At 46.9% G+C, this 27670-nt stretch overlaps 1 protein-coding gene across 2 annotated transcripts in view; it reads left to right on the forward strand.

Moving 5' to 3' along the window:
- The window catches only part of Irak2 (interleukin 1 receptor associated kinase 2), a 49963-nt gene that overhangs the window by 12141 nt on the left and 10152 nt on the right, over positions 1–27670 (forward strand). For both annotated transcript variants that reach the window (XM_051203623.1, XM_051203624.1), the window contains exons 3-9: positions 13542–13685; positions 19400–19506; positions 21060–21260; positions 21342–21406; positions 24839–24947; positions 25339–25448; positions 27367–27562. In XM_051203623.1, coding sequence (XP_051059580.1) covers positions 13542–13685; positions 19400–19506; positions 21060–21260; positions 21342–21406; positions 24839–24947; positions 25339–25448; positions 27367–27562 — 932 coding nt within the window. The remainder of the gene's footprint in view (positions 1–13541; positions 13686–19399; positions 19507–21059; positions 21261–21341; positions 21407–24838; positions 24948–25338; positions 25449–27366; positions 27563–27670) is intronic.

Below are 27670 nucleotides of genomic sequence, written 5' to 3' on the forward strand. Positions count from 1 at the left end.
ATTGACTTTTGCTTGAATGAACTTAGAACCTCATACATGCTAGACAACTGTCTTATAAGTAAACCACATCCTTGAATGTGTGTGTGTGATTGTGTGTGTGTGTGTGTGTGTGTGTGTGTGAGTGTGTATGGGGAGGTTCTTTTTGTGTTGACTGGCTAGCATGGAACTCACTATATAGATAAGGCTGGCCTTGAACTCACAGATTCACCTGCCTCTGCTGGGATAAAAGGCGCATGTTGCTATGTTTGGCTCTGCACATTTCTTTCTCTCACTCATCTCTTTTTTAAGATTTTTTATGTGTATGAGTTTCCTCCTGCATTTATATATGTGCACCACCTGTGTGCAGTATAGTTTGGAAGAGGGCATCAGAACCCCTGGAACTGGAGTTGGGGATAGCTGTGAGCCACTATGTAGGTGCTGAGGATCAAACGCTGTCCTCTTCAAGAACAGCTAGTGCTCTTAACTGCTGAGCCCTCTCCAGCCCCCTAAACATCCCCTTCCCAGACAGGCTTTCTCTGTGTAACAGCCCTGGCTGGCCTAGAATTCACCCTGTAGACTAGGCTGGCTTCAAACTCACAGAAAGCTGCCTGCTTCTGCCTATAAACACTTCTTAAAAGATAGATTTGAAGGTAGCTGCATTCAGCAGATGCCCTGTGGGTACATAGCACTTATCTAGGCAAGGGCCTGGGCTCCCACCAAAGCCAAAAAGCCCCAGCCATCCAGCAGCTTCCATAGAGCTGAGTGAGGAGTGTCTCAGTAAATACACACTGCAATTAACAGTGGCCTCGTGACCATTATATATGAGCCAAAGGCCAAGTTCAGGCTCATAGGTGCCAGACATGCATTGTTTTGAAACCAAAGACTTTGAGGGGATTGGCTTGTGGGTTTCTGTTCCTTCATTTTTTTCTCAACTTTAATTGCCAAGGTCATTATTTAACCCGATAGACCTGAAATGTGACAAGAATTAGCATAAAGGAATACAAAGGGCACATAATAGGACTCCATTCCTGCCAGGCACAACCTTTTCTCCTCCTCCCATCCATTCTTGGAACTCTCCCTGGCAGATTCCAGGCTGTCCCCTATCAGTTTCTAATGACCCAGTGGGTCTTAGACAGAAAGAGGTTATCTGTACCCCGCTTCCTGCCAGTATACCCACAATTCATCGCTGGGCTGGAACAGGAAGCCGCAGGCAGGCCATGTCGATGCTTGCCTCTGACAGTCCGTGGTTCCAGCAGGACCTCACCATAGCCTGCTGGTGTGGCTTTCCTGGACAGCCTATCTTGCCATCCCTGGTTCTGTTTCACTGGAACCTTGATTGAGGAGCTCAGATGGGAAGTAGTGTAGAGGGTTTGATTGCATACATAAGCCTAGGTCTCATGGTGTTTTTGTGTAGTGGGGTGGATAGATAGTAATGATCTGAACACAGATACGCACAGCCAGAGCATGCAGAGAAGCTTGTCACAGGAGAGGGAGATGGGAGAAATCAGTCTCATCTAGGAGGCCTCCCCGGAGGAGCTGATTTTTCCAACTGAAGGGCTAGTGAGCAGCCGAAAGGCAGACCTGCTTGGTCATTTCTAGGCAGAGGGCATAGACACCACAAAACCTGTGGTGGCCAGGGGGCATGTTTGAGGACCAAGAGAAACCTTTGAATTTCTGAGTCTCCTGTGTCAACCTCTCAGATTCTAGGATTACAGGTGTGTACCACTACACCCAGATGACAAAACTCCGGGCTCAAACTTAGGGCCTAGTACATGCTGGGCAAGCATGACCCCCACTTCTGTCTTGAAAAGAAACTGAGATGGCTCAGCAGTTAAGAGCATTGGCTATTCTTCCAGAGAGGTCCTTCAATTCTCAGAACCTACATGGCAGCTCACAACCGTCTGTAACTTCAGTTCCAGGGTACCCGACACCCTCATACAGATATCCATGGAGACAAAACACCAATGCATAAAAATTAAAAAGGAAAGAAAAAATATAAAAGAGAAACCTGCTGTTTGGTGTTGCTTGTGTTCCTGACTTCTTCAACACTTTCTCTGTTGATAGAACAAACCTACCTTGTTTGGACCTTAGAAGACATCCTGCTATTTGTTTTTAGGTTCTGGGTGTCAAACAGTAGGGGGAGGTCCTTGAGGATCTGAAGGGATGTGGGAGGTGACTAAATCTTCCTCTCCCATTGGCTGCCATCTTCTTATGACTTTTTGTGGGTGCTGGGGATGGGACCCTCATACACTAGGGTAGATCTGTGTGGCTGATTTCTAACCCCAGCTAGAACTTTCTTGCTAAATTTTGCAGTTGTTTTTGAATCTGTGCTTGTGCAACTCTGACTACTCAGACTTTGGCATGTGGGCCAGAGTCACTTCCTTTCTGGGTTGGGGCTCTGTGGACAAGGGACTTTGAGCAGCTGTTGAACAAAGCTGAGAAGTGTGTCCCCTCCCTCTTCACACACTGTCGATAGGGCTCCCATGTATATTCTGAGAGCTTCTGTGTATGTCCTCTCTAAGGTTTTTACAGTTTCAGGGAGCAACAGAATGTGGGCCATTGGGAATTTGTCCTTGGATCTGTCATTGTGTTGGGTTGAGACATCAGTCCCAGAGTCACAGCCTGTGGACCCAGAATCAACTAGACTTTATCACCTGCCATGTCCCAGTAAGCACCTTTACTCATGATTTTAGTTGCTCCCATTTTATAGAAGTGGAAACCGAGGCTCAGAAACTTGTCCAAAGTCACTTAACTATTAAGTGGCCAAGATGCAAACCAAGGCCAAGTTGAGCTTAATCTGTATTTAGGTAAGTTGTTAAACAGGCATCTTCAGGTATGATGGCATTCCAGAGGTGGAGGCAGGAGGGTCAAAAGTTCAAAGCTAGCCTTGGCTACATTGAGGTCATCCTGGGCTACACAAACCCTGTCACAAACGATCTAATGATTGTATAAGCACACCGCTGTTTGCTTTCAGTGCAGGAAGCTTCAAGAGACAGGTGCTGATGCCCAGTGTGGGGCGTGTCACCCGATTTCCTTCTCTGAACTGACTCTTCAGTTACTGTGGCTTTTCAGAGAGCCACGTGCAGCTCAATTAAATTGGGGCACAGTGAGGCTCATCTGTCAAACTCTGGCTGTGAGCTATGCTGTGGTCACCAGGCCCTTCTGAGTGTAAGGTTAAGCTGCCCTCAGAGGATGCATGAGTCCCTGTCAGCAGTGTTGTTGCCTGTGTTGTTCCCAGGAGCTTTAGTCTTTTTCAAATTTCCCTGTATTCTTCCAGAAGCCAGTCCTCATCATCACACAGTTTTGGGCCTGTGATTCAAGGGAATCTCCTCACAGAAGCTCATAAGGTCCATCTTTCAAGTTGCTTGTCTGCACAGGAGTCCTCCCACTTTGTAAATTGGTTGATGCCTCCCCCCAACCCCACCAGCGCTGGGAATTGACTCAGCCCTTGCACTGAGTTTTGTCTCAAGCCAAGACCCTGTCTCTGACACTGTAAGTGAATGAGTCACAGTGAATCTTTGAAACCGTGGATAGGTCTGGGCCCTCTGGGAATCTAGGGCCAGAGCAGTTAGAAGATGAATCAGATGTAGTGGCCTGTGCCTTTAATCCCAGCAGTTGGGAGGCAGAGGCTGGTGGATCTCTGAGTTTGAGGCCAGCCTGGTCTACAGGGCTAGTTCCAGGACAGCCAGGGCTATACAGAGAAACCCTGTCTGAAAAAGTACAACAAAAATATTTATTTTTATTTTGTTTATATGTATGAGTGTCTCCCTGGAGCTGGAGTTACAGACAACTGTGATTCTCCATGTGGGTGCTGGGAATTAAACTCAGGTCCTCTGGAAGAGCAGCCAGTGCTCTTAACTGTGAGCCATTTCTCCAGCCCCTGCACACACGCACACGCACGCACGCACACACGTACACGAGCACTATTAAATCACAGATCACAGATGCAGAGACCAGGTCTGGGGATTAGTAGGAAAAGTCAAAGCAAGGGCCTAGTGAGCTGTTTGTCCTTAAGGTGGGTACCTGCTCCAGGGTCTTTAGTGTGTGGCTAATCACTTTAGATTGTTTGACAAGTCAACTTAGAATTAAAATAAATACTTAAGTATTATATTATTATTTGCCTTGAGTGGGTAAAGGGCAGGTTTTCCAGAATGTGTTCATAAAATGAGGTCCTTGGTGGCAGCTCGTGAGTCCCCTCTGTTCCAATGAGCAGAGCTGGCATTTGCCACTGTGTTATATGTTCCCAGGCAGCCAGAGGAGGAGGCCCAGGCCTCCCAGCAGTCAGCCAAGGCTTCAGCAAACTGCCTTTTTTTATTCCCACTGAAGGAAGTGGAGCAGAAATATAGGAGTCCAGAGAAAGCAAGGGTTTCAGTTTCCATTTTCTTCAGGATGACAGAGATCAGTTGGACCTGTGTGTGAGTGTGTGGGGATTGTAGTTGTTAGTGTGTGCATATGCATGTATGGGTGCCCATGGGTGTTTGTATGTGTGAGGGCCTTCAGAGGTCAGTGTGGGTGACTTCCTCAGTCATTTGCACTTGTGTCTCTCACTGAACCTGGAGTGCAGCATTTCTTCTCCACTGGCTGGCCAGTGAGCTTCAGGGATCACCTGTCTCAGTCCCTCTGGTGCTTTTGCTACAGGGATGTGCCCCCTGCCTCTCACATGGGCTCTGGGGATCCGAACTCAGGTCCTAAAGCTTACACAGCAAACACTTTACCATCTCCTTTGTTTCTTAAAGAAGGGTCTCACCATGTAGCTCAAGCTGACCTAGAACTCATTGTGTATTCTCAAGCTCAAGGTAGCCCTCCTTTAGCATTCTGAGTGGTGGGAGGTTACAAGTGAGTCATACCAGGCTATAGTTGAACCTCTTTGCCAGACCTGAGTTAAATGTCCCCAGAGTGGCAATCATTGTCCAGTCAGAGCCATCTGACAACAGTGGGAAGTACTAATGGCTTATAGCTAAAAAAAAAAAAAAAAAAAAAAAAAAAAATTTCAATTTATGTGTATGTGTGCCCTTGGAGGCCAGGCAGGGGGAGTATGTTATAATTCCTTTGGGTTTCAGGCGTTTGTGAGCAACCTGATGTTGGTGCTGAGATCCAAACTCAGGTCCACTGATAGAGCAATAAGTGCTTTTAACCATTGAGCTGTCTCCAGCCCCAATGGCTTACATCTCTTGATCCCCCTTTCTCTAGGCTCATTTGTGAGCCAGCTTGTCACTGTGAGCACTTAGCTGGTGGGATGCTGGCCAGAGCATCTGGTCGCTGGCGGCTGATTTTCAGTAAATAATTCTTGCTCACAGAGACAGCTGTACATAGAGACAGTACTCAGCAAAGAGAGAAAGCAATCACACCCCTCATACTCAGGTCTGGCAACCTTGAAGGGGCTTGGGCAGTGCTGTGCACCACCCTTTGCCATTTTGTTGTCCAAGGCTCCATGCTGGTCTACTCTGGCTCAGGCCCAGCTTGAGGAAATTCCCAGACTCCAAGAACCCATATGTTACCAGAACTATAGATAAAGGACACCAGTGTCCCCTTTCTTCCTGGGGTGAGGGGGATTGCCAGGAGAGTGAACTCCAAGATGCTTGTTCTTCATGTGATGAGGCTGTCAGTGAAGCCTCAGGGAGGTGAGAATGGGTCCCCATTTCTCCCACCATCCACCTCAAGTGCTGTTTGTTCCTGTATGCACCCACTGAGTTACTCCTTACCCACATTTACTTCCTGAGTGTATTTTTGTTTTGTTTTTTTGAGACAGGGTTTCTCTGTGTAGCTCTGGCTGTCCCGGAACTCACTCTGTAGACCAGGCTGTCCTTGAACTCACAGAGATCTGCCTGCTTCTGCCTCTGGAGTGCTGGGGTTAAAAGTGTGTGCCACTATGCCCAACCCAGGATTGGGAGTTTTAAGGTCACTCTTGGCTACATAGTAAGTCGCAGGCTAGTCTGGGCTACATGAGATCCTGTCTCCAAAACACAAAACCAGACCCTCACTAGAACTCAGAGGTTCTTTTTTGATTTTACCTAGTCAAGTAATTTATTCTTTTGAAACAGTCTTGCTTTGTTTCCCAAGCTAGACTAGTACTTCTGGGTGGAGTGATTGTCCAGTCTCAGCCTCTGGAGTAGTTTTTGTTTGTTTATTTTTTGAAAAAGGGTTTCTCTGCAGCCCTGACCTAGAACTAGCTCTGCAGACCAGGCTGGCCTTGAACTCACAGATCTGCCTGCCTCTGCCTTCCAATTGCTGTGATTAAGTCATGCACCACTGAAGAAGTTTGATAACCAGTGAGTGAGTAATGCCTGGTCCAGAGTCCTTTTAAAATAAATAGTTTTCATTTTGACATTCATACATATATATCAGTATACTTAGCATATATTTGTACATCACCCAGACCCCTCTGCTGGTTCCTTTACTGTCCCTAAATTGCTAAATTGTTCCTCTTTTGCTTTCTCATATATACACACACACACATATATATATATGCATGTGTGAATATATATGTATTTAAATATGGATTCTGCATATGAGAGAGAACAGCTATTTTGTATCCCCAGTTTTCTCTCTCACTCCTCATCCCTGTAGAGTCCTTCCTTCCCCTTTATAGTCCCCTTTCTATTTTTTCTGTCTCCGTATATTAAATTCTAGATTCTGCTTATGAGAGAAAGCATGTGGCATTTGTCTTCTGTGTGGCTCCTAGAGGTCTGTAGACAAGGCTGGCCTCGAACTCACAGAAATCCTCCTGCCTCTGCCTCCTGATTTCTGGAGTGTGCCACCAATGCCTGGCTCTGTGTGGCTCCTAGAGGTTTGTTTTGTTTTGAGACAGAGTCTGTTAGTCACTCTTTTGTTATTGGGACCAAACACTGTGACCAAGACAACTTAAAGAAGAGAGAGTTCATCCAGAGGGATGAGCCTTCATGGTGGCGAGGCATGGCATCAGACAGGCAGAAGAGTGGCTGGAGCAGGAAGCTGAGGGCTCACCTATTGGCCCACTAACATGAAGCAGGGAGGACAAACTGAAAAGGGCCTGCGTCTTTAAACCTTCAGTGACGTATTTCCTCTAACAGGACTGCACCTGCTAAGCCTCCTGCAGAAGTACCACAGGCTGGGGACCAAGTGTTCAAATGCCTGAGATTATGGGGGATATTTCTCCTTTAAACTGCCACACCTGGCTCATGTAGCTCAGGCTGACCTCTCAAACTCACTGTGTAGCAAAGAGTGGCTGAGAACACCGGGGCCTCCTGTATTCATTGTGTGGTGTGTGGGTGCTGGCCAGCTGCTGTGTGTTTCTCACCGAATCTCACCAAGCCCTGGCATGCTCTCAGAGCTCTGGGGTTAGGATACTTTCACTCCACAGAGGGTGCAGGAGCCCGAGGGAATCAAGACCCTGCTCTGGGTACCAGCTGACCAGGGAAGCTGTGTCTGCTTCATCCCAGATCTACCCCTGGACCACACTCTGCCTTTGGATTTCGTAACTCTGACTGAGTGTGTGTACCTGATGCCCTTGAGAATTTAATCCCCAAGGGGGAAAAAGAACAATGTCCTGATTACTGGGAGGCTGTCCAGGGGAATTCTGTCACCAGCTTGCTCTGGGATGAGGTAAAACACTCACTCACCCCTTACTCTTGAGCTCTGGGCCTGTGGTATTCTATTTTCATCTCTCCAGCATCTCTGTCTTCCGGTGGCTGAAGGAGTGGGTGGGGGTTGGGTGGTGGCGGCTTGCGCCTGAGCCAGCTTCCTGGCCACATTTTCTCCCATCTGGTTTTCACAGTGGGAAAAGGCAAGAACTGAGAAGGACAAACTGGGATGGTTTAAGTCTGTTTGTCTTTATTTCTTTCTGTCTGATTTTTTTTTTTTTAACATTTTATTCATTTACTTATTTTGGTGTTGGGGATGTAGGGCATGGGGACTCATGCTTGCTTGGCAGGCACTCGACCTCTGAGACAGATCCCTAGTCCAGACATTTGAACCTTACACATACTATTCATCATTTGCATTCGGAAAGCTTGAGCTAACTCAAAGCTCACACTGACCGGGGATTTTTCAGGAAGCTGATGGGGCCTGACGTAGTAGAGCCTGACTTGTGGGGCTGTCAGCTGACATCTGTGGCTGGGCATGGCTCTCCAAGTGTCACTGGTACCCTTGTGTGGTTGAGGGGGTGTTAACCCCAAATGTGCTGACAGGTTCCCTCCAGGCCTTCTCAAGCTGCTCCTCCCAGTGTGTGCCCTCCTCCTACCCAACCCTGAATGTTTCCATTCAGTGACACACGGCCAGGTGTAGCCTGTGGCATGTCATTGCTGAAAGAACAAGAAAGAGAGAAAAGATGGGCTCTCCCTGAAATGAAAATAGTAAATGAAGCTTTTGTGTGCCTTCTGGGTGGAGCTTGCAAAGGTCAGCCATGAACCCTGAGACCCTTGATGTCCACACCAAATGTGCCTGCTAAACAAAAATAGTCATAGGGGCTGGGCTATGACTCAGTGGCTTAGTGCCAGACCCTGGTTCCATTCCCAGAAACAGGGGAAAGGACAAAGTCACCAAGAATAGGACCCAAAGGTTAAGTAAGGATGGAATGACCCTTGATCTCCATGTTATTGAGAGGCGATAGGTGAGAAAATACCTCTAGCTGGGGAGATGGTTCTGTGTAAAAAAGCACTTCTTTGTAAGTCTGAGGACCTGAGTTCAAATCCCCAGAACCTATGTAAAAGCCAGGCACTGGCACCTGTGTCTCTATTTCCAGTTTCCCTAAAGGAGATGGGAGATGGGAGATGGAGAATTCATAGAGGCTCTCAGGCTAGGTAGCCTGGTATACACAATAAAAAACAACAAAGAGACTCTTAAACTCTATGCAAGGTCTATAGTACATGCTCATGTACACACACACACACCCCCACACACACTGGAATATACACACTGTGTACATACACACTGATAAATACAAAATGTAAAAGAAAAGGAAAAGATGCATTATGTGTTGGGCCCTAGAGCAACGTGGAGATGGGTGTTGTAGGCATGGCTTTAGCCCCAAGTCATGGTTGAAGGGTCCTTACCATGGAGACTTCTGTCCTGCTTTAGACGCCTGTTGGGAGGTGCTGCTGGTATGCTCTCTGAGGACCATGGCTGTCTGGGGGAGGGAGGAGTAACACAAGAAAGAGTGTCCCTAGCAGAGAGTGGGGGCTGGGTAAGCCATGTGTGGAGCAGCCTGCCCCTTGGGGACAGGCTTAAAATCTGCTCTTGGTCACCCCCTGGTTGGGAGGCTTTGTGGCAGGCATGCTCATGAATTACAGTTAGCTCAGCAAATGGGTTTTGTTGGCATTTTGTTCTAAAGATTGTCTGTTCCCCACCTGGCCTTCAGGGTTAGCCTGGTCTCCAAGGCATAGACAGTGTGGGTTGGCTGATGTGGGAAATGTCTGGTTTAGAGTCTGCATTCCGGGTGGCATGACCTGACAAATGCTATTTCTTAATCCCAGCACTCGGGAGGCAGAGGCAGGTGGATCTCTATGAGTTCGAGATCAGCCTGGTCTAAAAGAGCTGGTTGCAGGACAGCTGCCAAAGCAATACAGAGAAATCCTGTCTTGAAAAACAAACAAAAGATTGGGAGTTTACTCTTAATGGTTGGTTTGAGGCCAACCTGGGCTACAAGAGACCCTTTCTCAATGAACAAACAAACCAAATGAAAAACAAAAACTCTAACTCAAATAGCAAGGTAATAACCAAAACAAAACATGTTCCCTAAATGACCAGGACAGGAAGGAACGATGCCAGGTTCTGGACAGTATGAAAAAAGAAACCAGTCAGATTGGAATGTGGAGATAAGCAAAAAGGGTAGGGTTTTAGTATATTGGGATCTTTCTCCCATGAGTTGTGCTTGAGATGTGGCTTGAGATGAAGATGAAAGACAGTGATGTGTTTGTTCATAGGCTCTCCTGTCTATCTTTGACTTTGTTATGACTTTGTTAATATTTGTTTTTTATAGTTTTTGTTTTTGGGTTTTTTTTTTTTTTTTTTTTTTTGAGACAGGTTCTTGATGTGCAGTCTTAGTTGTCCTGGCTATGTAGACCAGGCTGGCAGAGAGCCACCTGCCTTTGCCTCCTGAGTGCTGGCATTAAAGATATGAGCTACTGTGCCAGGCAGTTATCAGAGCGAAGCCCTTTACACATTTATACCATCTCTTTTCTCCTCTTTGTATTTGTGAATTCTCTTTTCCCCTCCCTCCCTCTCTCCCTTCCTTTCTTTTTTAAAGCAAGATCTAACATTATAGCTCAGGCTGGCTTAGAACTTCTGGTTATTCTCCTGCCTCTTGATGCTAGGATTACAGGCCTGCCTTACCACACAATACCCAGCTTCCTCCATCCTCTGGGAAGTGGTCCAGAGTGATCTCAACAGGGACAGTATGGAGCTGCTGCTTGCTCTTGCTTTCATTAGACAGACTTTTTATTTTATTGTTTCCTTTTGGAGACAGGATCGCTCTATGTACTCCTAGAACTTGCTGTTTAGACCAGGCTGGCCTCACAGAGATCCTGCTGCCTCTGCTTCCTGAGTGCTGGTATTAAAGGCTTGTGCCATCATGCCAGGCCTAAGAAAAGCTTATTTAAAAGAGGAATGTGGACCAGTGAACTATGGGTAATGTGGCTAAGGGTACTTGTTGCCAATTAACGACTTAAGTTTGGCCTCTGGAACCCATATAGTGTAAGGAGAGAATCAATTCCCAAAAGTTGTTCTCTGACCTCCACACATATGCACACATTACCAAATAAGTAAATATAATTAAAAAATATTAATAGAGGAATGCGTCATGTATAATATAGGAAACTCAGGGGAAAGTCACTGTGATTCCCATTCAGGCTTTGTTGTCCCAAATTCCTAGAACTTCCCAGTGACCTCATTGTACTTCTGCTCCTATTTGTGCAGGGACCTCATCTTCTCTGATGAAACTTGGACTGGAGTGGGGTCACAGACAGTGGTGGGTTTTGGTATTAGTGATCTGGTCCAGGGTCTCACACTTCCTAGATAAGCACTCACCCAAGGAGTTATCTCCCTAGACTGCTCCCCATCTTTTATTTTGAAACAAAGTGTGACTAAATTGCTGCTAATGCAGCCTCCCAAGGGCTAGGAGTACAAATAGGAGCCAATGTGTTTAGCTTATAGAGATGACTGAAGTTTGTGAGACACTGTTGGGGTATATAGCTCAGCGCCAGAGGGCTTGCCCAGCATGCTTCAGGCCTTGGCTTCTTCCATCCTCAGCTCCACTAACAGATATTTTTAAAAGTAAAAGCATGCATGAAGGTATTAACTGCCAGATTGCTGGGAAAGTTAAGTATGTCTTCTAGGATTTATGAAAGCATACTGCCAGATGAATTTAGATGTTACCTGTTGTGATACCCAAGCTTGAGTTTGCAAAACGACTTCTACAGCCATGTTTTGTTTTGAGAGACTCCATTTATCACTTGGAACAAATGATGTAAGTGTCCTTTCACTCCAGTTTGGCCTGATGCTGTTGAGAGATTGAATAACTAGGCAGCTGTCGGGGGCCTTCGTGTGTGTGTGTGTGTGTGTGTGTGTGTGTGTGTGTGTGTGTGTGTACCTACGCATACACGTACACAGGTGCCATTGTGTGCACACGCAGGTGCCCTCAGTGCTCGCAGAGGCCACAGATGTCAAATCTCTGTAACTCTTGCTACACACACTTGTGAGCCATCTGATGTGGGTGCTGGTAGCCTAATTCTGGTCCTCATACTCTCTTACACTGAGTCATCTTTCCAGTTTCCAAGGTTTGTTATTGTTTGTTTAGGGGCAAGGTAGCATTGTGTAGCCCTGGCCTGCCTAGAACTCATAGACACCCTCTCCTTCTCCAGCTCTGGCATTAAAAAGGTGAATGCAGCCGTGCCTGGCTCATTTTAGTGCTTTTGCCTGTGGCAGTATATATGCACCACCAGCACATAGTGCCAGAGAAAGATAGAAGAGGGTGTCAGATCCCCTGTGGGCCTTCACTCTCACACATATGTTACCTCACAGCAACAGAGAGCCGAGGACCTTGCGCACAGGGCTGTGGCCTTGTTTCTTTGCCGTCACACACATTCCCAAGTGCTCTGTCACCTCTGAGTGGCACAGCCCTTACAATTTGGGTTTTATCTGAAGCAGTGATATGGAAGAATCTGGGCTGAAGACTTTAGATGTTATCCAGGCATTGAGGAGCCATCGTGCTTCCCTTTAAGCAGTGGAATGTGCTGGGGCCAGCATGGACCGACATTTTAGTCTCTTGCTGCCTCTGAGCTGGAAGCAGTGCGGGCAGGAAGGGTAAGCCTGGGCACTAGTGGAAGAGAGGAGAAAGCTGTTCGACAGAACCGCTTTGAGGATCTGAATGTGAGCTGGCATGTGTGTGACCTTTTGATGTCTTTGGAGTTTCCCCAAGTCACGCTAAGTAGAAGTCAGTTCTTATAGGAGGGCAGGAGGCTTCTGCAGCCAGGCTGTGTGAGCCTCAGCAAATCCCTGAAGCTGTTTAGAAATGAGCTGTTCAGTTGTGTGTGTGCTGGGTGGGGCTGGCCCGGGGACTCTCTCTAGACATAGCTGCCATGTAGGGTTCCCACATAGGAAGTAGGGAAATGAAACTGCAGGACACTCAGGACTTTGCTACCTGTGACTCCTGGAACTCGGGGTCTTGTGCATGCTAGGCAAGGGCTCTCCCACTGAGCCATATCTGGCTCCCAGATGGATGCCTTCGACTTGTTTACACATTGGGTAAACTGTACAGCCCTTTGCAAAGCCCTTTCTTACCTGGGCTCTCACTCTCTGCTCATGGCAGCCCTGGGAAAGAGGCAAGCAGGCATTACCTTCATGGTCTCCACTTGTTTTTAATTAATTAATTTTTAAATATGTGTTCCTTTGTATTTTATGTGTATGACTGTTTTGCCTGAATATATGTATGTGTACTACCCACGTGCATGGTGCCTGAAGAGGCCAGAAGAGTGTGTTGGATCCCCTGGAACCACAGTTACAGACATTTTTGAACCTCCATGAGGGTGCTGGGAATCAAACTTGAGTCTTCTGGAAGATTGCCAGTACTCTTAGCCACTGGGCTAACCCTCCAGTCCCTGTTTATTTTATGTATATAGTGTTTACCTGCATATATGTGCTACTCATGGGGGTCAGAAGAGGATGCTGGATCTCCTGGGACTGGAGTTGTGAGCTGCCATGTGGGTATTGGGAACAGAACCCAGGTCCCCTGTGAGAGCAGTCAGTGCTCTTAACTGCTGAACCATCTCGCCAGCCCCAATGGTCTTTGTCTTATAGAAGGTTCACAGATGGAAAGTGACTTTTCTGAAGTTACATAATTAGCCCAGTCAGATGTTAGGGGTGTGTGTGTATGTGCTTCAGAATGTCAGAGCCAAACCATGTGGCACTGTCACAGCCTATTACCCCAGTAGACAGATGGGCAGACCATGACCCAGAGGACAAAACCATGAGGCCCAGTGAGAATTTGTGCTGGAGGCAGGATTAGATCCTATGTCCCTGAGTTATAGACCCACCTCTCCATTGTTCTCCTGGTCATGGAAAGTAACAACATCTTCTCTTCCTTATTCCAGGGAAGCCAGTTCCCGAGAGCTCATCTCCTCTTCCAGCCTTCCCAGAGGCTGCGAAGCCAGGGCCTGTGGCTACTTCTGGAAGAAAGCTCAAGGATGACCAGGAAAAGGGCCAGCCTGTGAAGCCGGGCTCCTTTCTGGGCACAGGTGCTCTACCTTCTCTTTCTCCTCCTCTAATCGGTTTTAGATTTGTTTATTTTTATTTATGTGCATTCATGTTTTACCTACATGTATGGGCGCGCGCGCATTCACACACACACACACACACACACACACACACACACACACACACACACTACTTGTGTATAGTGCCCACGGAGGACAGAAGAGGGTGTTAGATCCCCTGAAACTGATGTTAGGGATGGTTGTGTCTTAATTGTTGATCCATCTTTTCCGCCCCATAGGTATTCTTCTTGTTGTTAGTGTTATTATTATTAATGATCTATCTATCTATCTATCTATCTATCTATCTATCTATCTATCTATCTATCATGTATACAGTGTTCTGCTGTAGACAAGTGCACCAGATCTCATTATAGATGGTTGTGAGCCACCATGTGGTTGTTGGGAATTGAACTCAGGACCTCTGGAAGAGCAGTCAGTGCTTTTAACTTCTAAGCCATCTCTCCAGGCTCCCCATAGGTATTCTTAAGTTATTTTTTCTTTTTTTGGGCATGTGTGTATCAAAATATCTTTAAAAGTGAGTTGGAACCGGGTGGTGGTGATGCATGCCTTTAATCCCAGTACTTGGGAGGCAGAGGCAGGTGGATCTCTGTGGGTTCAAGACCAGCCTGGTCTACAAGAGCTAGAGTTCCAGGACAGGCTCCAAAGTTACACAGAGAAACTCTGTCTCGAAAAACAAAAAAAAAAAAAAAAAAAACAAAACAAAACGAAACCAAAAGTGAGTTAGAAAAGGGGAAACACCCAGGTGTGCTGGTGTACACCTGTAATCCCAGCTATTTGAGAGTCTGAGGCAGGAGGATTGTGAGTTCAACCCTACCCTATTCTGGGCTAGATAGCTGGGTGTGTAGCACATGCCTGTAATCTGGGTTTCCTTGGGAGGGTAGGGAGCCCTATGGCACAGGGCCTGGCTTCAATCCTCAGTACCAACCCCACCCTGCAGTCTCTAAATGTATTAATAATACATACTTTTTTTGAGGGGAGGGGAGAGCTGAGGCTGGAACCCTGGGCTTTAGACATGCGTGATCTTTACCACTGAGCTACATCCATGCCCCTGACCCTTATCATTTTCATTGGCAGAAAAAAAAAATAAGGATTTGTGCAAGGTGACTTAGGTCCTGAGATTTGAGCACTTGTGTCTCTCATACTGTGTACACTGATGTCCCAGAGCCTTGCAGAGCACATTATATGTGTATCCAGCCTCTTGTGCCCAGGCTAGAGGTGAGGGATGGAGGACAGACAGCAATGACTTCTCCAGGGCTTGCCTCTCCTCTCCTGTGGCCTGCAAGCTTAAGATCCCAGATTTATGGAATGCAGCTCACTGAGGGGCCCGAAGCCAGCCAATCCTTCATGGAGAAGCCACTCTTAGAGGCTTGCCCCTGTGCTTGAATTCCCACTCAACCTCCTCATTCCTCAGTTCTTCTATCTGAAAAATAGGTAAGAACAGAGCCATTACATCCCATTGCAGGGAATTAGGCACCTTAGTTGGGTGTGACTGTTTCTGCCTATCGTTCCAGCCCTGAGGATGTTGAGGCTGGAGGATGAACGCAAATTCCAGGCCAACCTGGTTTCTTGTGGGGCATCCCTGTAAACTCAGAGCTGGCCAAGGAAAATCTATGCTAGGCATGAAGCAAGTCCAGTTCAACAAGACTCAGTAGCCAGTGTTTGTTCAAACTTCTAGAGTCTGACCCTGGACAGTTTATTCTAGACATATTTAAACACAGTACAACTTTAGGAAAAGGTTTCCTGTAGTCAGAAAATTTTCTCTGTCTCACCTGGTCCCACTGAACCAGTTTTTATACTGCCCAACAGGTCCCCACAGTCACTTATGAAGTAACACTCTGAGGCTAATTAAATATAATTATTTGGCCAATGATTCAGGCATATTACTGGCTAGCTCTCTGTTATAAATTAACCCACTTCTATTAATCTATGTATTGCCATGAGGCTGTAGCTTGCCAATAGTGCTCTGGTATGTTACTCCTTCTGTGGCTACATGGCATCTCCCTGAGTCTGCTTTCTTTCTCTCTGGATTTCCTGCCTAACTATATTTTGCCTGACCATTGGTCAAAACATATTTATTCATCAACCAATAAAAGCAACACATATACAAAGCATATGGAAGGACACCCCATATCAGTTTATCATAGTAAAGCTTAAAGACTGACTCTGTTGAAACTCTTTTGCAAAGTACATGTGACCTCTCCCATTAGAGTGGATTTCTTTAGGCATTCAAATCCAATGGGAGAAACCAGAGGCTTAGACCCAATTCAAATCTAGATGAAATGAATTTCTTCTTTTTTTTTTGTTTGTTTTTGTTTTTTGAGACAGGGTTTCTTTGTGGAACAGCCCTAGCTATCCTGGAACTGGCTCTGTAGACCAGGCTGGCCTCAATGTCACAAAGATTCACCTGCCTCTGCCTCCCATGTGCTGGGATTAAAGGCACATGTCACCACTGCCTGTCAAAATGAATTGTGGTGAAATTAATTTATTCTTACTGCTAGCAGAAGAAGAACAGCCTTAGAGCCCATACAGCTGAACATTAGGAAGATGGGGTAAGGTAGTTTTAAGGCAGACATCAGAAAGGTGTGTATTACAACTATCCACTGAATCTACAGCCGGGCAGGAAAAGTGTTTTACTTCCTTCTGCTGTTTTTTCCTTTCCAGTAGATAGTAATAAAAAGTCTATTCTCTTCCCTATAGTGATAGTGAGTTTTACAGAAACAAAGGTAGCTGTTAATACCTATTAAAAGTATATCCTATTCTTTTAAAAATAATTTATTTAATTTTATTTTATGTGCATTGGTGTGAGAGTGTCAAATTCCCTGGAACTGAGTTACACAGATGGGTAGGAGCTGTCATGTGGGCACTGGGAATTGAACCCAGGTCCTCTAGAAGGGCAGCCAGTGCTCTTAAATACTGAGGCATGTCTCCAGTCCCCTCCTTATCCTATTCTTATCACACCTTCAGGCCACTGGGATCTCCCAGGAATCCCAGAACAAAAGGTCAATGGCCCTTAAGGGATGCCTGGTTCCATATTAAGTTTCTTTAGCCATCACAGGGACCAGTGTAAATTCTTACTCAGGTCTGAGCATTCTAATGACTGGGATAGAGCAGTTTATTTCTGGGCAGGCAAAAAAATACAGTGCCATCAGGTTAGGGCTGGCTATCACGTTCCCACAGATTCTAGCTGGGTACAGGTTGTATATGCCTTTAATCCCAACACTTGGGAGGCAGAGGCAGGCAGTTCAAAGCCAGTCTGGCCTATAGAGTAAATTCCAGGACAGCCAGGGCTGCACAGAGACCCTGCCTTAAAAAACCCAAATAAACAAAACAAAAACAAAAACAAACAAACAAACACAAGAAACGGAATGGATTCTATAGCTTAAGGACCCAGAGGAAGATCCAGTGTGGTCTAGGTTACACAGTTGGGTGGGTGAGGGTACAGATTGTGAGAACAAGAACCTGGTGCCCTCTAACATTTTTATATCCAGTTCCAGGCCAGGGCTGCATATTGAGACCCTGTCTCCAAAAGAGAGAGCGAGCGAGCAGACATGGGGGGTGACATATGGGGACATGGACCACACAGGACAGGAAGGGATAGGACACAGTTAACTTTAGGCCAAGGAGTGTGGATTGTATCCTGTGACTGGAGATGTTGAAGGAAGGGGAGAAAGTGTGCTGGCCTTTGACCTCCAGCATGTCCTCAGACCCATGCCATGTTGCTGCTCCTTGGCCAAAGGATGAAAGGCCGCGAGAGGAGGACGGGGGGGGGGGGGAGAGAATGGAGGGGCCCCTGGTGCCCTCTGTGCCTCCACCACCAGCAGACCCATGCCATGTTGCTGCTCCTTGGCCAAAGGATGAAAGGCCGCGAGAGGAGGACGGGGGGGGGGGGGAGAGAATGGAGGGGCCCCTGGTGCCCTCTGTGCCTCCACCACCAGCCTCTGTATGGCTCACTTTCCTGAGTGGCTGGAGGGGGGCAGAGAGCAGGTGTGCTGGGTCACTGAGCCTGTCCCGTCAGCCCCTCCCACAGAGAAGGAAGTTACTCTTTGTTTTTGTAGTTGGAAACAGGAGGAGTCATTCTTTCCATGTATCACTGATGCCTGCCAGCCCTGGGAAAACCCCAGATTCCAGGCCCGAGTGCTGCCCAGGGAAGCCAGTGTTTGAGGAAGTTTTTATTTTAGAGAAAAGTTCAGGCACTCAGGATTGTGTTTTGAAGGCTTTTATGTAGCGATACCTGGGTCCTGCAGTGTGTCCCTGTCCTTCCATGAACCCGTGCAGCATTCAGCAGACTTAAAGTCACACACTTAGGCCCCTCTGTGAGTCAGCTGTGGTGACTGTGTGTTGTATGTGGGTGGGGTATGGTTTGTATGTGTTGTGAGTGTGTGTGTACATATATGTGTGGTGTATATTGTGTGTGGTATACTGTGGATTGTGTGTAGGATGTGTGGAGTGTAACGTGGTTTGTGTGTGGTGTGTTGTGGTATGGTATTTAGTATAGAGTAGCGTGTGTAATTTCTTATCAAGAATTTGCAGTGTCAACTCAGGTGGTGGTGGCACACACCTTTGATCCCAGCACTCCGGAGGCAGAGGCAGTTGGATCTCTGTGACTTTGAGGCCAGCTTGGTCTACAGAGTGAGTTCTAGGACAGCCAGAGCTGTTACACAGAGAAACCCTGTCTTGAAAATCAAAGAAAAACCAAACAACAACAACACAGGACTCTGCACTGTCTATACAAACAGTAAAAGCAATGTACTGAAGGCCCTGTACTGTTGTCCAGATGGCATACGTGGTTGGTTGGTGGCTACTTCATCTGCTGTGTTACAGTGCCTTGCCCTTCCATCTGGGGAAGCCTTAGGCAATTCTTGTAAAACATTGAAAAAATGGGAAATCCATGCTGGGCAGGATGACACACACCTTTAATCCCAGCATTGGGGATGGGGCAGAGTCATCCTGGTCCACAGAGCAAGTTCCAGGACAGCCAGGCCTACACAGGGAAGCCCTGTCTTGAAAAACAAAAACATAAACAACAGCAACAAAAAAGGAAAATCCAAGTGCACAAAAATAGAGTGTCCACGCTGCCATCTGCCAGCTTCAGTGATGATCAGACTCCTGATCACCCAGTGACTGCTGAGGGGCTGGTTCAGGACCCCTCTGGGATATCTGGGGTACCAGAATCTATGACTACTCATTCCCTTCTGTAAAGTAGCATGATATTTACATGAGTCACCTTGGTTACTGGTGTTTGCTAACAAACTGTGCCTATGTATTTACTGAGTGCTAGGCCTTCCCCTCCTCCCCCTCAGCACCCTCAGCTCCCTATTCCTTCAGATTTTCTCAGGTGGAATGTTCCTTGTCTCCCAGCCTGGGTAGCTCCTTCTGTTCCTGGCCTTACTTCCTCCAGGGCCTCCCCAGGGAATGCTTGGAGAATGGCTTCTGCTGTGGAACCACAGTGGAGGTTTCTTTGTGTCTTCGGCTGCCCTTTGCCAGTCAGTGGGACAGACAGCACAGGAGCATCCCCCATGACCTGGGTTGCTTGCTGCACCTCCTGAATCCTGGCCTCCTCCTGTCGTTAGATGTCACCAGGCTTAAATGAACTGACACCAAAGGAGTTGGTGTCAGGTTGCTTTGGGATGAGTCCCAGGCAGAGTGCGACTCTCTCTATCTGTCATCCTCTCCAGGGACCACCATGGCTGGTGCCCAGCAGCAGGTCTCAAACCAGCTTCCATGCAGGGAGGATGCCCCTTGTTCCTTGAAAACTGACCAACCTGACTCTTCCCAACCTAAGGTAAACCCACCTTTGGCTTCTATCCCAGGCTGTGGTCCTCTCAGAAACAGTTTCTCCATTCCCTGAGGCTAGTGTGGGGGTAGGAAGCACAAGGATGAACCATTCTCTGCAAGCTTCTGAGACTAAGTATGGTCATTTGTGAAATGGGGGTCTCTGCTGCACTGAGCATGGGGGGCTTGGTGGGTTTGTTTCCTTGGGGTGTAATTCAAGGCCTAATGAAAGCACCCTAGCACTGAGTCCCAGAACAGGCCAGGATTCATGTTTGGAACATTGGGGATTTGAGCCCAGGACCCTCTGCATTCACCCATTGAACTATAACCACAGCCTGTTTTTGTTTTGTTTTGAGGTGGACTCTTACTAAGGTTCACAGACAGGCCTTGAACTTGTGATCTCCCTGTCTCATTCTCATTTTTTAATAAATAAATCCTAGTATGTCTACCTGGCAGGAGACCCATTCCATTCATCTTTTATAGCTTCCAGTTCCCGAGAACTATTGATAAGGATACATGTAACTTGAAAACCGTGCACCCGTATTTGAAAAGGGTAGTTACAGAAGCCAGACTTCTGTTTCTGGTCCTCCATGTGCGACAGACTTAGGTTCTCTAGCCCTGCTTAGAGAACTTGTGGTTATTTCAGCATTCACATTGCTTGCTACAACTCTGGAGGCTGAAGGTGCAGGTGGAAAGGGGGGGGCAATGGAGTCTTTGTTTCCACTTGTAACGAGATGAAAGCCCCTTGGTCCACCAAGGTCCCCCTGGGAAACAGGGAAGGTCAGCTCCCAGGGTCATCACTGTAGTTGCTTTTTGTTATTTGTTGGTTTGGTTTTTTTACTCTTTGGGGGCCTACCACCCAGCTCTCAGATAAATACACAGAGACTCATTCGTACTTATGAATGTCTGGCCTTAGCTTGGATTGTTTCTAGCCAGCTTTTTGAACCTAACTTAAATTATCCTGTTTCTCTTCTAGGGTTTTTCTGGGGTTTTTACCGTTCTTTATTATATATACTTTTTCCTTTCCCTGTTACTCCATGGCTGGCTGTGGGGCTGGGTGATTGCCCCTGGTGTCTTCCTCTCCTTCTCCTTTCCTCGCTCCTTCCTCTTTTCTTTATGAGCCACAATTTCTCCTCCTGTTTATCCTCTCTGCCTGACAGCCCCGCCTATATCTCTCTCCTGCCCAGTTATTGGCCGATAAGGTCTTTCTTAGACCAATCAGGTGTTTTAAGCAAGCAGAGTAACAAAGCATTACAGGGTTAAACAAATGCAACATAAAAGAATGCAACTCAGCTGGATGTTGGTGGCATATGCCTTTGGTCCCAGCACTCAGGATGCAGAGGCAGGAAGATCTCTGTGAGTTTGAGGCCAACCTGGTCTACAGAGATAGTTCCAGAACAGACTCCAAAGCAATACAGAGAAACCCTGTCTCTATAAAAAAAAAAAAAAAAAAAAAAAAAAAAAAAAAAAAGAAGAAGAAGAAGAAAAAAAAAGAAAAGAAAAAGAAAAAAAAATGCAACCATTAAGTGAATGCATAACCCACTCTTCTCTCTCAATCGCCAGTACGGCAGCACTTCCACGTCTGTCCCCAAGCAGGAAAAGCTTTTGAGTTTGCCCGGCGACAGGCTTTTCTGGACTGAGGCAGATGTCATCCAAGCAACGGAGGACTTTGACCAAAGCCACCAAATCAGTGAAGGGACCTTTGCTGATATCTACCTGGGGCAGAGGCATGGTGTGGCCTTTGCCTTCAAGAAGCTCAGGGAGGTGAGCTGAGGGTGTCTGTAGGGATAGTGGGGCCAGGGGCTAAAGACGATGGATCTTCAGGGGTTAAATCTTTTCCCACAGATGGCTGGCTCAAGTCCAGGGTCCATGGACAGATTCCTGCAGGCAGAGATGCAGCTTTGCCTCAGGTAAGTTTCCCCATGCAGAGCCTCTGACCTGAGGGAGTTGGCAGGCAGTACAGTGCCTCCTGTGTGCCAGGCAGGTGGTTAGCACTGCCATTACTGTTTTGGACCATTTTCTGTTGCTGTCATTTAGTGTCACAGAAAGGGTTGTATCTAAAGCACACGTTTGCTTATTCATGGCTCTCAGGGCTGGGAAGTTGGAGGGGATTCAGTGAGGTCTCACGAAGGGTGATGCCACAGTAGTTGGTATCACACAGTGGGACTGAGGATTGCTCCTCTCTTCTTCTATAGCCATAACACAGGGCCTCGCCCAATCCTAATTGCTCTTAAGCACCCTGCCTCCAAAAACACTTGTCTGTAAATGTGGGGATTAAGTTTCCAACACACAAACTCTGGGACACATGCTCAGGTCATAGTATAGACAAACTCATCTCATCTCCATGAGAACCAGGGCCACAGTTGTATAGGTGCATAAGTTGAAGCCCAGAGAGGTTCAGTGTTTGGCCCAAGACCATACAACTAGTAAATAGCAGGGCTGGAGTGTGAGTCTTCATGGACTCTGTAGAGTCCTTAACACACCAAGTGTATGCTTGGATTAGAATTCTCAAGAAAACTTGGTTTGTTCCAGCTCTTTCCATGAATGAAGAAAGAGACCCTTCCTGTCCCATTTTGAAACATGCAGATGGACTGGGAGTCTGATGGCAAACTGATCGCAAAATCGTAGTTCTCAGGTTTGGAGACATGGTTCAGAGGTTAAGAGCACTGGCTGCTCTTCCAGAGGTCCTGAGTTCAATTCCTAGAAACCGCATGGTGGCTCACAACCATTTAGAATGAGATCTAGTGCTCTCTTCTGTAATGTAGGCAGAACACTGTATATATAATAAATAAATCTTAAAAAACGACAACAAAACATAGCTGTCTAGACACATGGGACCCATGGGACTAAGTCTGCCTCTGTTTGTGATATATAGCCTGAGAACAAAGAATACCTTTTATTTTTTATTTTATTTATTTATTTCAAGATTAGGTTTTGCTATGTATCCTGGTTGGCTTGGAGCTCTTTATGTAGACCAGGCTGGCCTCAAACTTACAGATCCCTCTGCTTCTGCCTTCTAAATGCCGGGATTAATGCCACTACAGTTGGCCAGGTATTTAGAAGATGGTTGAAGCAAATCAAAAGAAGAATATCACATAGTCCATGAACACAAGATGACATTGGCCTTTCAATGCCTATAATATAGTTTTATTGGTACATGGCTGCATTCACTAGTACCCACAGTGTCTGTAACTCCTTCTGGGCAGAACACACAGTAGGGCAGTTGTTATAGTTTACAGTATGTGGATAATTCATGTTTACTGACTCACTCCCAACTCTAAGCTGGCTGCAGGGCCGGAGAAATAGCCAAGCATGCATAAGGTCCTAGGTTCCAGTCCTAGCAACTTCCCACCCCATTGCCACCCAAAGATTACAGGTCTAAAGTGATAAAGCCTTCAAAAGTGTGCTGGGTGGCACACTCTTATCATTCTAGCAATTGAGAGGCTGAGGCAGGACAGGCTCAAGGCTTCCTGTCCCAGAGCTAGGAGGGGCTTAGGGAGAGAGAGGACAGTTGGGAACTGAGATGTGTTCAGGTTCTGTCATCGTTGACTGGTGACTTGACAGATGCACACTGACCACTGTCATCACGAGCTGCCACTAAGTGTTGGGAGGTACTGCATTCTCTCCTGCTAAGATGTAGCCACAGATAAGCATTTCAAGAAATACAGAAGGCTATAAGGGGATGTTCCTCAAAGTACCTACTTAGCCTTGCATGTGTGCCACCTTGCATTTGATCCCTGGCACTGCCCTGCCATGGGGAAAAACAAAAACCAAAAAAACCAAAACCCTGTAGCACCAGCGCTGCAGTCTTTTTCACTAATCAGGCAAAGGCCTAAAGATTTAAATAAAAGACAAGACAGTGGGTCATTCGTGGAATGCCATAATGCTGAATGCCATTTATTGAGGGGAAGGTGTGGGCTTATATACTGATTCACAGCCCAGTGGAAAACAATCAAGGGTCAAACCTTCAAGTTCTCGGGCTCAGTTCCTCCCCAGCAGATGTGTGTTAGCAAATCAGGCAACTCTGGAGCAAGATGTTCCAGCTAAAACAGCCAACAGCTCAGGCTTGCTCAAGGTGCCTTGGGGGGGGGGTCCATGCAGGGCCCTACAAAACCCCTCAACAAAGTTATAAGAAAACTTGTGCCAGATGTAGTGGTAGTTCAGACCTTTAATTCTAGCACCTGGGTGGCAGAGGCAGGCAGATCTCTGTGAGCTAATACGTTTAGAGATTTCTATTTTATTTGTTGTTACGTTTGAGTTTGTTGGCATTTGTTTCTCAGACCCCTGAGCCTTATCCTCAGCCCTCTTTTGTATTGGGACAGGCTTTCATCTGGTTTAGAACTTGTAGACCCTCTGCCTCAGCTTTCTGGGTCCTCCAGACCTATTTTGTTTGTTTTCCTTCCTTTCTTCCTTCCTCCTTTCTTTCTTCCTTCCTTTCCCCCACCCCACTTTTTTTTTTTAAAAAAACAAGGTCTTATTATGTAACTCTGGCTGTCCTGGAATTCAATATGTAGATTAGGCTGGTATCAACTCACATAGTTCCTCCTGCCTCTCCTCCTGATTACTAGGATTAAAGTCTTGCATCACCACACCGAACTAATTTGTTAATGTTTCCTCTAGTCATACATGTGGAAGAACACACACACGTGTAACATGTATACACCTATTTTTCTGGAAACCAGATGTGTGGTTATGCCCGTTCTTCAACTCTTAGCTTTCCTGATTTGGTGATCACTCCTTCATTGTTGGTTTAGTAGTCTAGGCTTTCCCAGGTTACAGAGAGTGCTCACTTGAAGCCAGGTAAACCCTGTCTCATGGTACAGTGTGGATAGGCATGCAAATGACTAGTTAATGAGACAGGGAGGCAGTAAGATCTGGCACAGGGTCATTTGCATTTGTCCTGTGAGGTGGACTGGACTGTGACCCTGAGAAGGGCATGGAAAGCGTGTACCAAACAGTACATGGCAATTCATGAGGCAAGAGGTTTCTGGGAGGCAGAAGAGAAGTGTCCTTTGCCCAGGTAAACATGTAGATGGTTCTCATGTGAAGCATGAGATGTGACTGGAGTCATGGGGAGAAAGGTGACTCAGACACTGGGAGTCCCCAAGTTAAACCAACTTGGGGTGGGTGTGCTGGCCTCTATGGGGTTCTTCATCCTTAAGCTTCTTCCCAGAAGTGGGGTGGGGATGGTGCCAGCCTGCATAGCAGGGAAGTAGGGTAAGGCCATTAGGGAACAGAGCCTGTGGCACCTGGGAGGTGGCTGATGGCCTTGGGTGGGAAGGGAGTGTCTGCCTTTGGCTCTTGCTGTTTGATGCCTGACTATACCCTGGTGTTGGGTTCAGGTGCTGCCACCCCAATGTCCTACCTCTGCTGGGCTTCTGCGCTGGAAGACAGTTCCACAGCCTCATCTACCCCTACATGGCAAATGGTTCTCTGCAGGACAGACTCCAGGTAACAACTGGATCATGGGTTGTAGTCAGACAGTGGAGCAGGTGGCTCCTGCCTAGGGGTCATAAGGACTTAGCAGAATGTGAACTTTCTTGAAAGCTTATATAATTCTCAATACAGCCATCAATGTAGCCTGCATGTCCATTTCATACCCAGGGAAGCTGAGGTTTACAGGCCTCATGCGTCTTTCCCAAAGACACCTAGCTCACACGTGTCTGAACTTGGATCTGTAAGTCAATCTATCTGATATATGTAAGTACCATCATTGCAAACTAGTACCTCACACTGACTGAGCCCTATGTCCAAAGCCACCTTCAAAGGTGTCCAAGAACAGGGTATAAAGACTTCAGAATGGTGTAGGAGTGACCCTTACTGTTCCTTTCCTTTCTCTTAGGGTGACTCAGACCTGCTGCCTTGGCCCCAGCGTGCCAGCATCTGCTCAGGACTGCTTCTAGCTGTCAAATACCTGCATAGCCTGGACATCATCCATAGCAATGTCAAGAGGTGAGAGGGCCAGATGAGCTGGGCCCGCCACCCAGCCCTGGCTTCATGGATGCGGACAGCCTCTATTCTTGCTTCCTATCCCTCATCTCTCTCTCTCCTTTCTTCTCTGCCTCCCTTTTGGACCTTAGCTCTCTCCGTGGGTCCTCAAAATCCAGTATTTCTGAGGTGTGCTCACTGTTCATACTCAGCATGCAAAGCTGTCTCTATGTCCAAGATCCTGCTGAGCCAGTTTCCTTGAAGGCCACAGCACCCTCAGTGTTTGACTGTCCACTCGAAAGCCAGTCTACGCTCCACCTGGGAGCTTTGCCCAGCCTTAGGATTTGAGCTCCATGGCTAAGCTTTTCTCAGTACCCACCTTGCCTATGTTCGTTGGTGATGGGTCTTGTCAGAGAGGCTTCTTGTCCTCATCTTAGTGTTGGGTGTCCAAGAGCAAGTGGCATGGGAGAGATTCCAGAAGAGGTCAAAACATTTAGCAGAGCCAGCCGCATGGCCGTGGGCCTTTAGGTTCCCCAAGGTTTCTCTCACGTGTCACATGCTAACTCAGAGGCTCTTTCCTCCTCTGAGTTTCATTCCATGGTGTACACCTGTGCTGAGACCGGGACAAGCGCTGCCACCGAGCCACTGCCCTGTGTAGTGGGTCTGCTGGCTCTGGCTTAGTTTTCTTTGTGTGTAAGTGGGTTGGGGGGTTGCATTCAGTATTGAATATGCCAGGCTTGCTCTGCCACTGAGCTGCTTCCTGACTCATTTTCAATTTCTTGCTTTCCTCCCACACAACTCCTCATCCCTAGGAGGTTCCCTGGCTCCCTGTTCCGACTTTGCCCCCCCCCCCCATTTGATTATGGGAGCTGTCTCCCCATGTTGCAAAAGCATCAAGGTTTGTCATGGTTTCTTAGTCTTGCAATAAAGGGCTTGCCCATGTTTATTTCAGTGCTCCTAATAGTAGATATTAGAGTTGCTAGCTACATAAAAAGAATTTTCAAACATTTTCTTGTGGTTTATTGAGACAAAGTCTTGCTGTAGAACAGAGCTAGGCTGTAACTCACTGTATAGCTCAGGTTGGCCTGAAGCTCACTATGTGGCCTAGGCTGGCCTTGAACTTGCAGCAGTCCTCCTATCCCAGTTTCCTGAACTCTGGGTTTAGAGGTAAACTACCGCTGTGCTTGGCCTGATATCTTCTTTTTCAAATACTATTTGGTGGGCCAGTGAGATGACTCAGTGAGTAAGATGCTTGCTGCCAAGCTCAATGGCCTGAATTTGATCTCTTACCCCTATATGATAGGAGAGAGACAACTCTTACAAGTTGTCCCTTTGAGCTCCCCTCAAAAGATAGAGTTCACGCTACCTCCTGCCACATAAGTGTAATAAAGTACTGCTAAGGCTAATACTGTACATGAAGCTTAACTTTTTGTCCCTGCTCCCTGGGGAACTCTTTCTCTGAGTTAACTCTCTCCAATTGGGACTGGGTCAAAGGACATTTTCACTTCTCTTTTTGAAATTTAAAACAGGCACCCTTTCCCTGCAACCTGAGCAAATGGAGCTGTAAAGGATGCCAGTGTTTGGCTTTGTACTGGTGAGGCCAGAGCTTGTAGTAAGAGCAGCTTTGGAAGAGTTGAGTCTAGGCCAGCACAAGCAGTGGGCTTGGCCTGCTCTGCTGGCCAGAGTTGACATCTGTGAGGGGTGGGAGTCTCTCTTGGTCACATTCCTGAGGCTGTTTTCAACTTCATTCCCATTTAGTGGAGTGAGTTGGTTTCCAAAGCTCTGCCCATTTATTGCCATTTTAGTTGAGGGTCTTCTGTGACACCCCTTCACCCACTTGGAGGACTGACGTTGCCCACTGCTAAATTGTTTGCCCAAAGTGTCTCCATGGCAAACTCTTCTTCCCAGAATTCGAAGGTTTTCTTTGCTTGCTTTCCCACAGTGCCAACGTTTTGCTGGACCAGCATCTTAATCCCAAACTGGCTCATCCGGTGGCTCATCCGTGTCCTACCGATAAAAAGACCAAATACACTGTAATGAAGACTCACCTGTTCCAGGCCTCAGCTGCATATCTGCCTGAAAACTTCATCAGGGTTGGGCAGCTGACCAAGCAAGTGGACATCTTCAGCTGTGGAATTGTAAGGGTCTCCTCTGTGGATGTTCAGCAGAGGCAGCTAGACTGTGGCCTATGGGGCACATCTGAGACAAAGCCTATTATGGCACCCTTTTAACCCTTTTGTTTGTTT

The sequence above is a fragment of the Phodopus roborovskii genome, unplaced genomic scaffold (assembly GCF_943737965.1).
Source record: "Phodopus roborovskii unplaced genomic scaffold, PHOROB, whole genome shotgun sequence".
NCBI classification, from domain to species: Eukaryota; Metazoa; Chordata; class Mammalia; order Rodentia; family Cricetidae; genus Phodopus; species Phodopus roborovskii.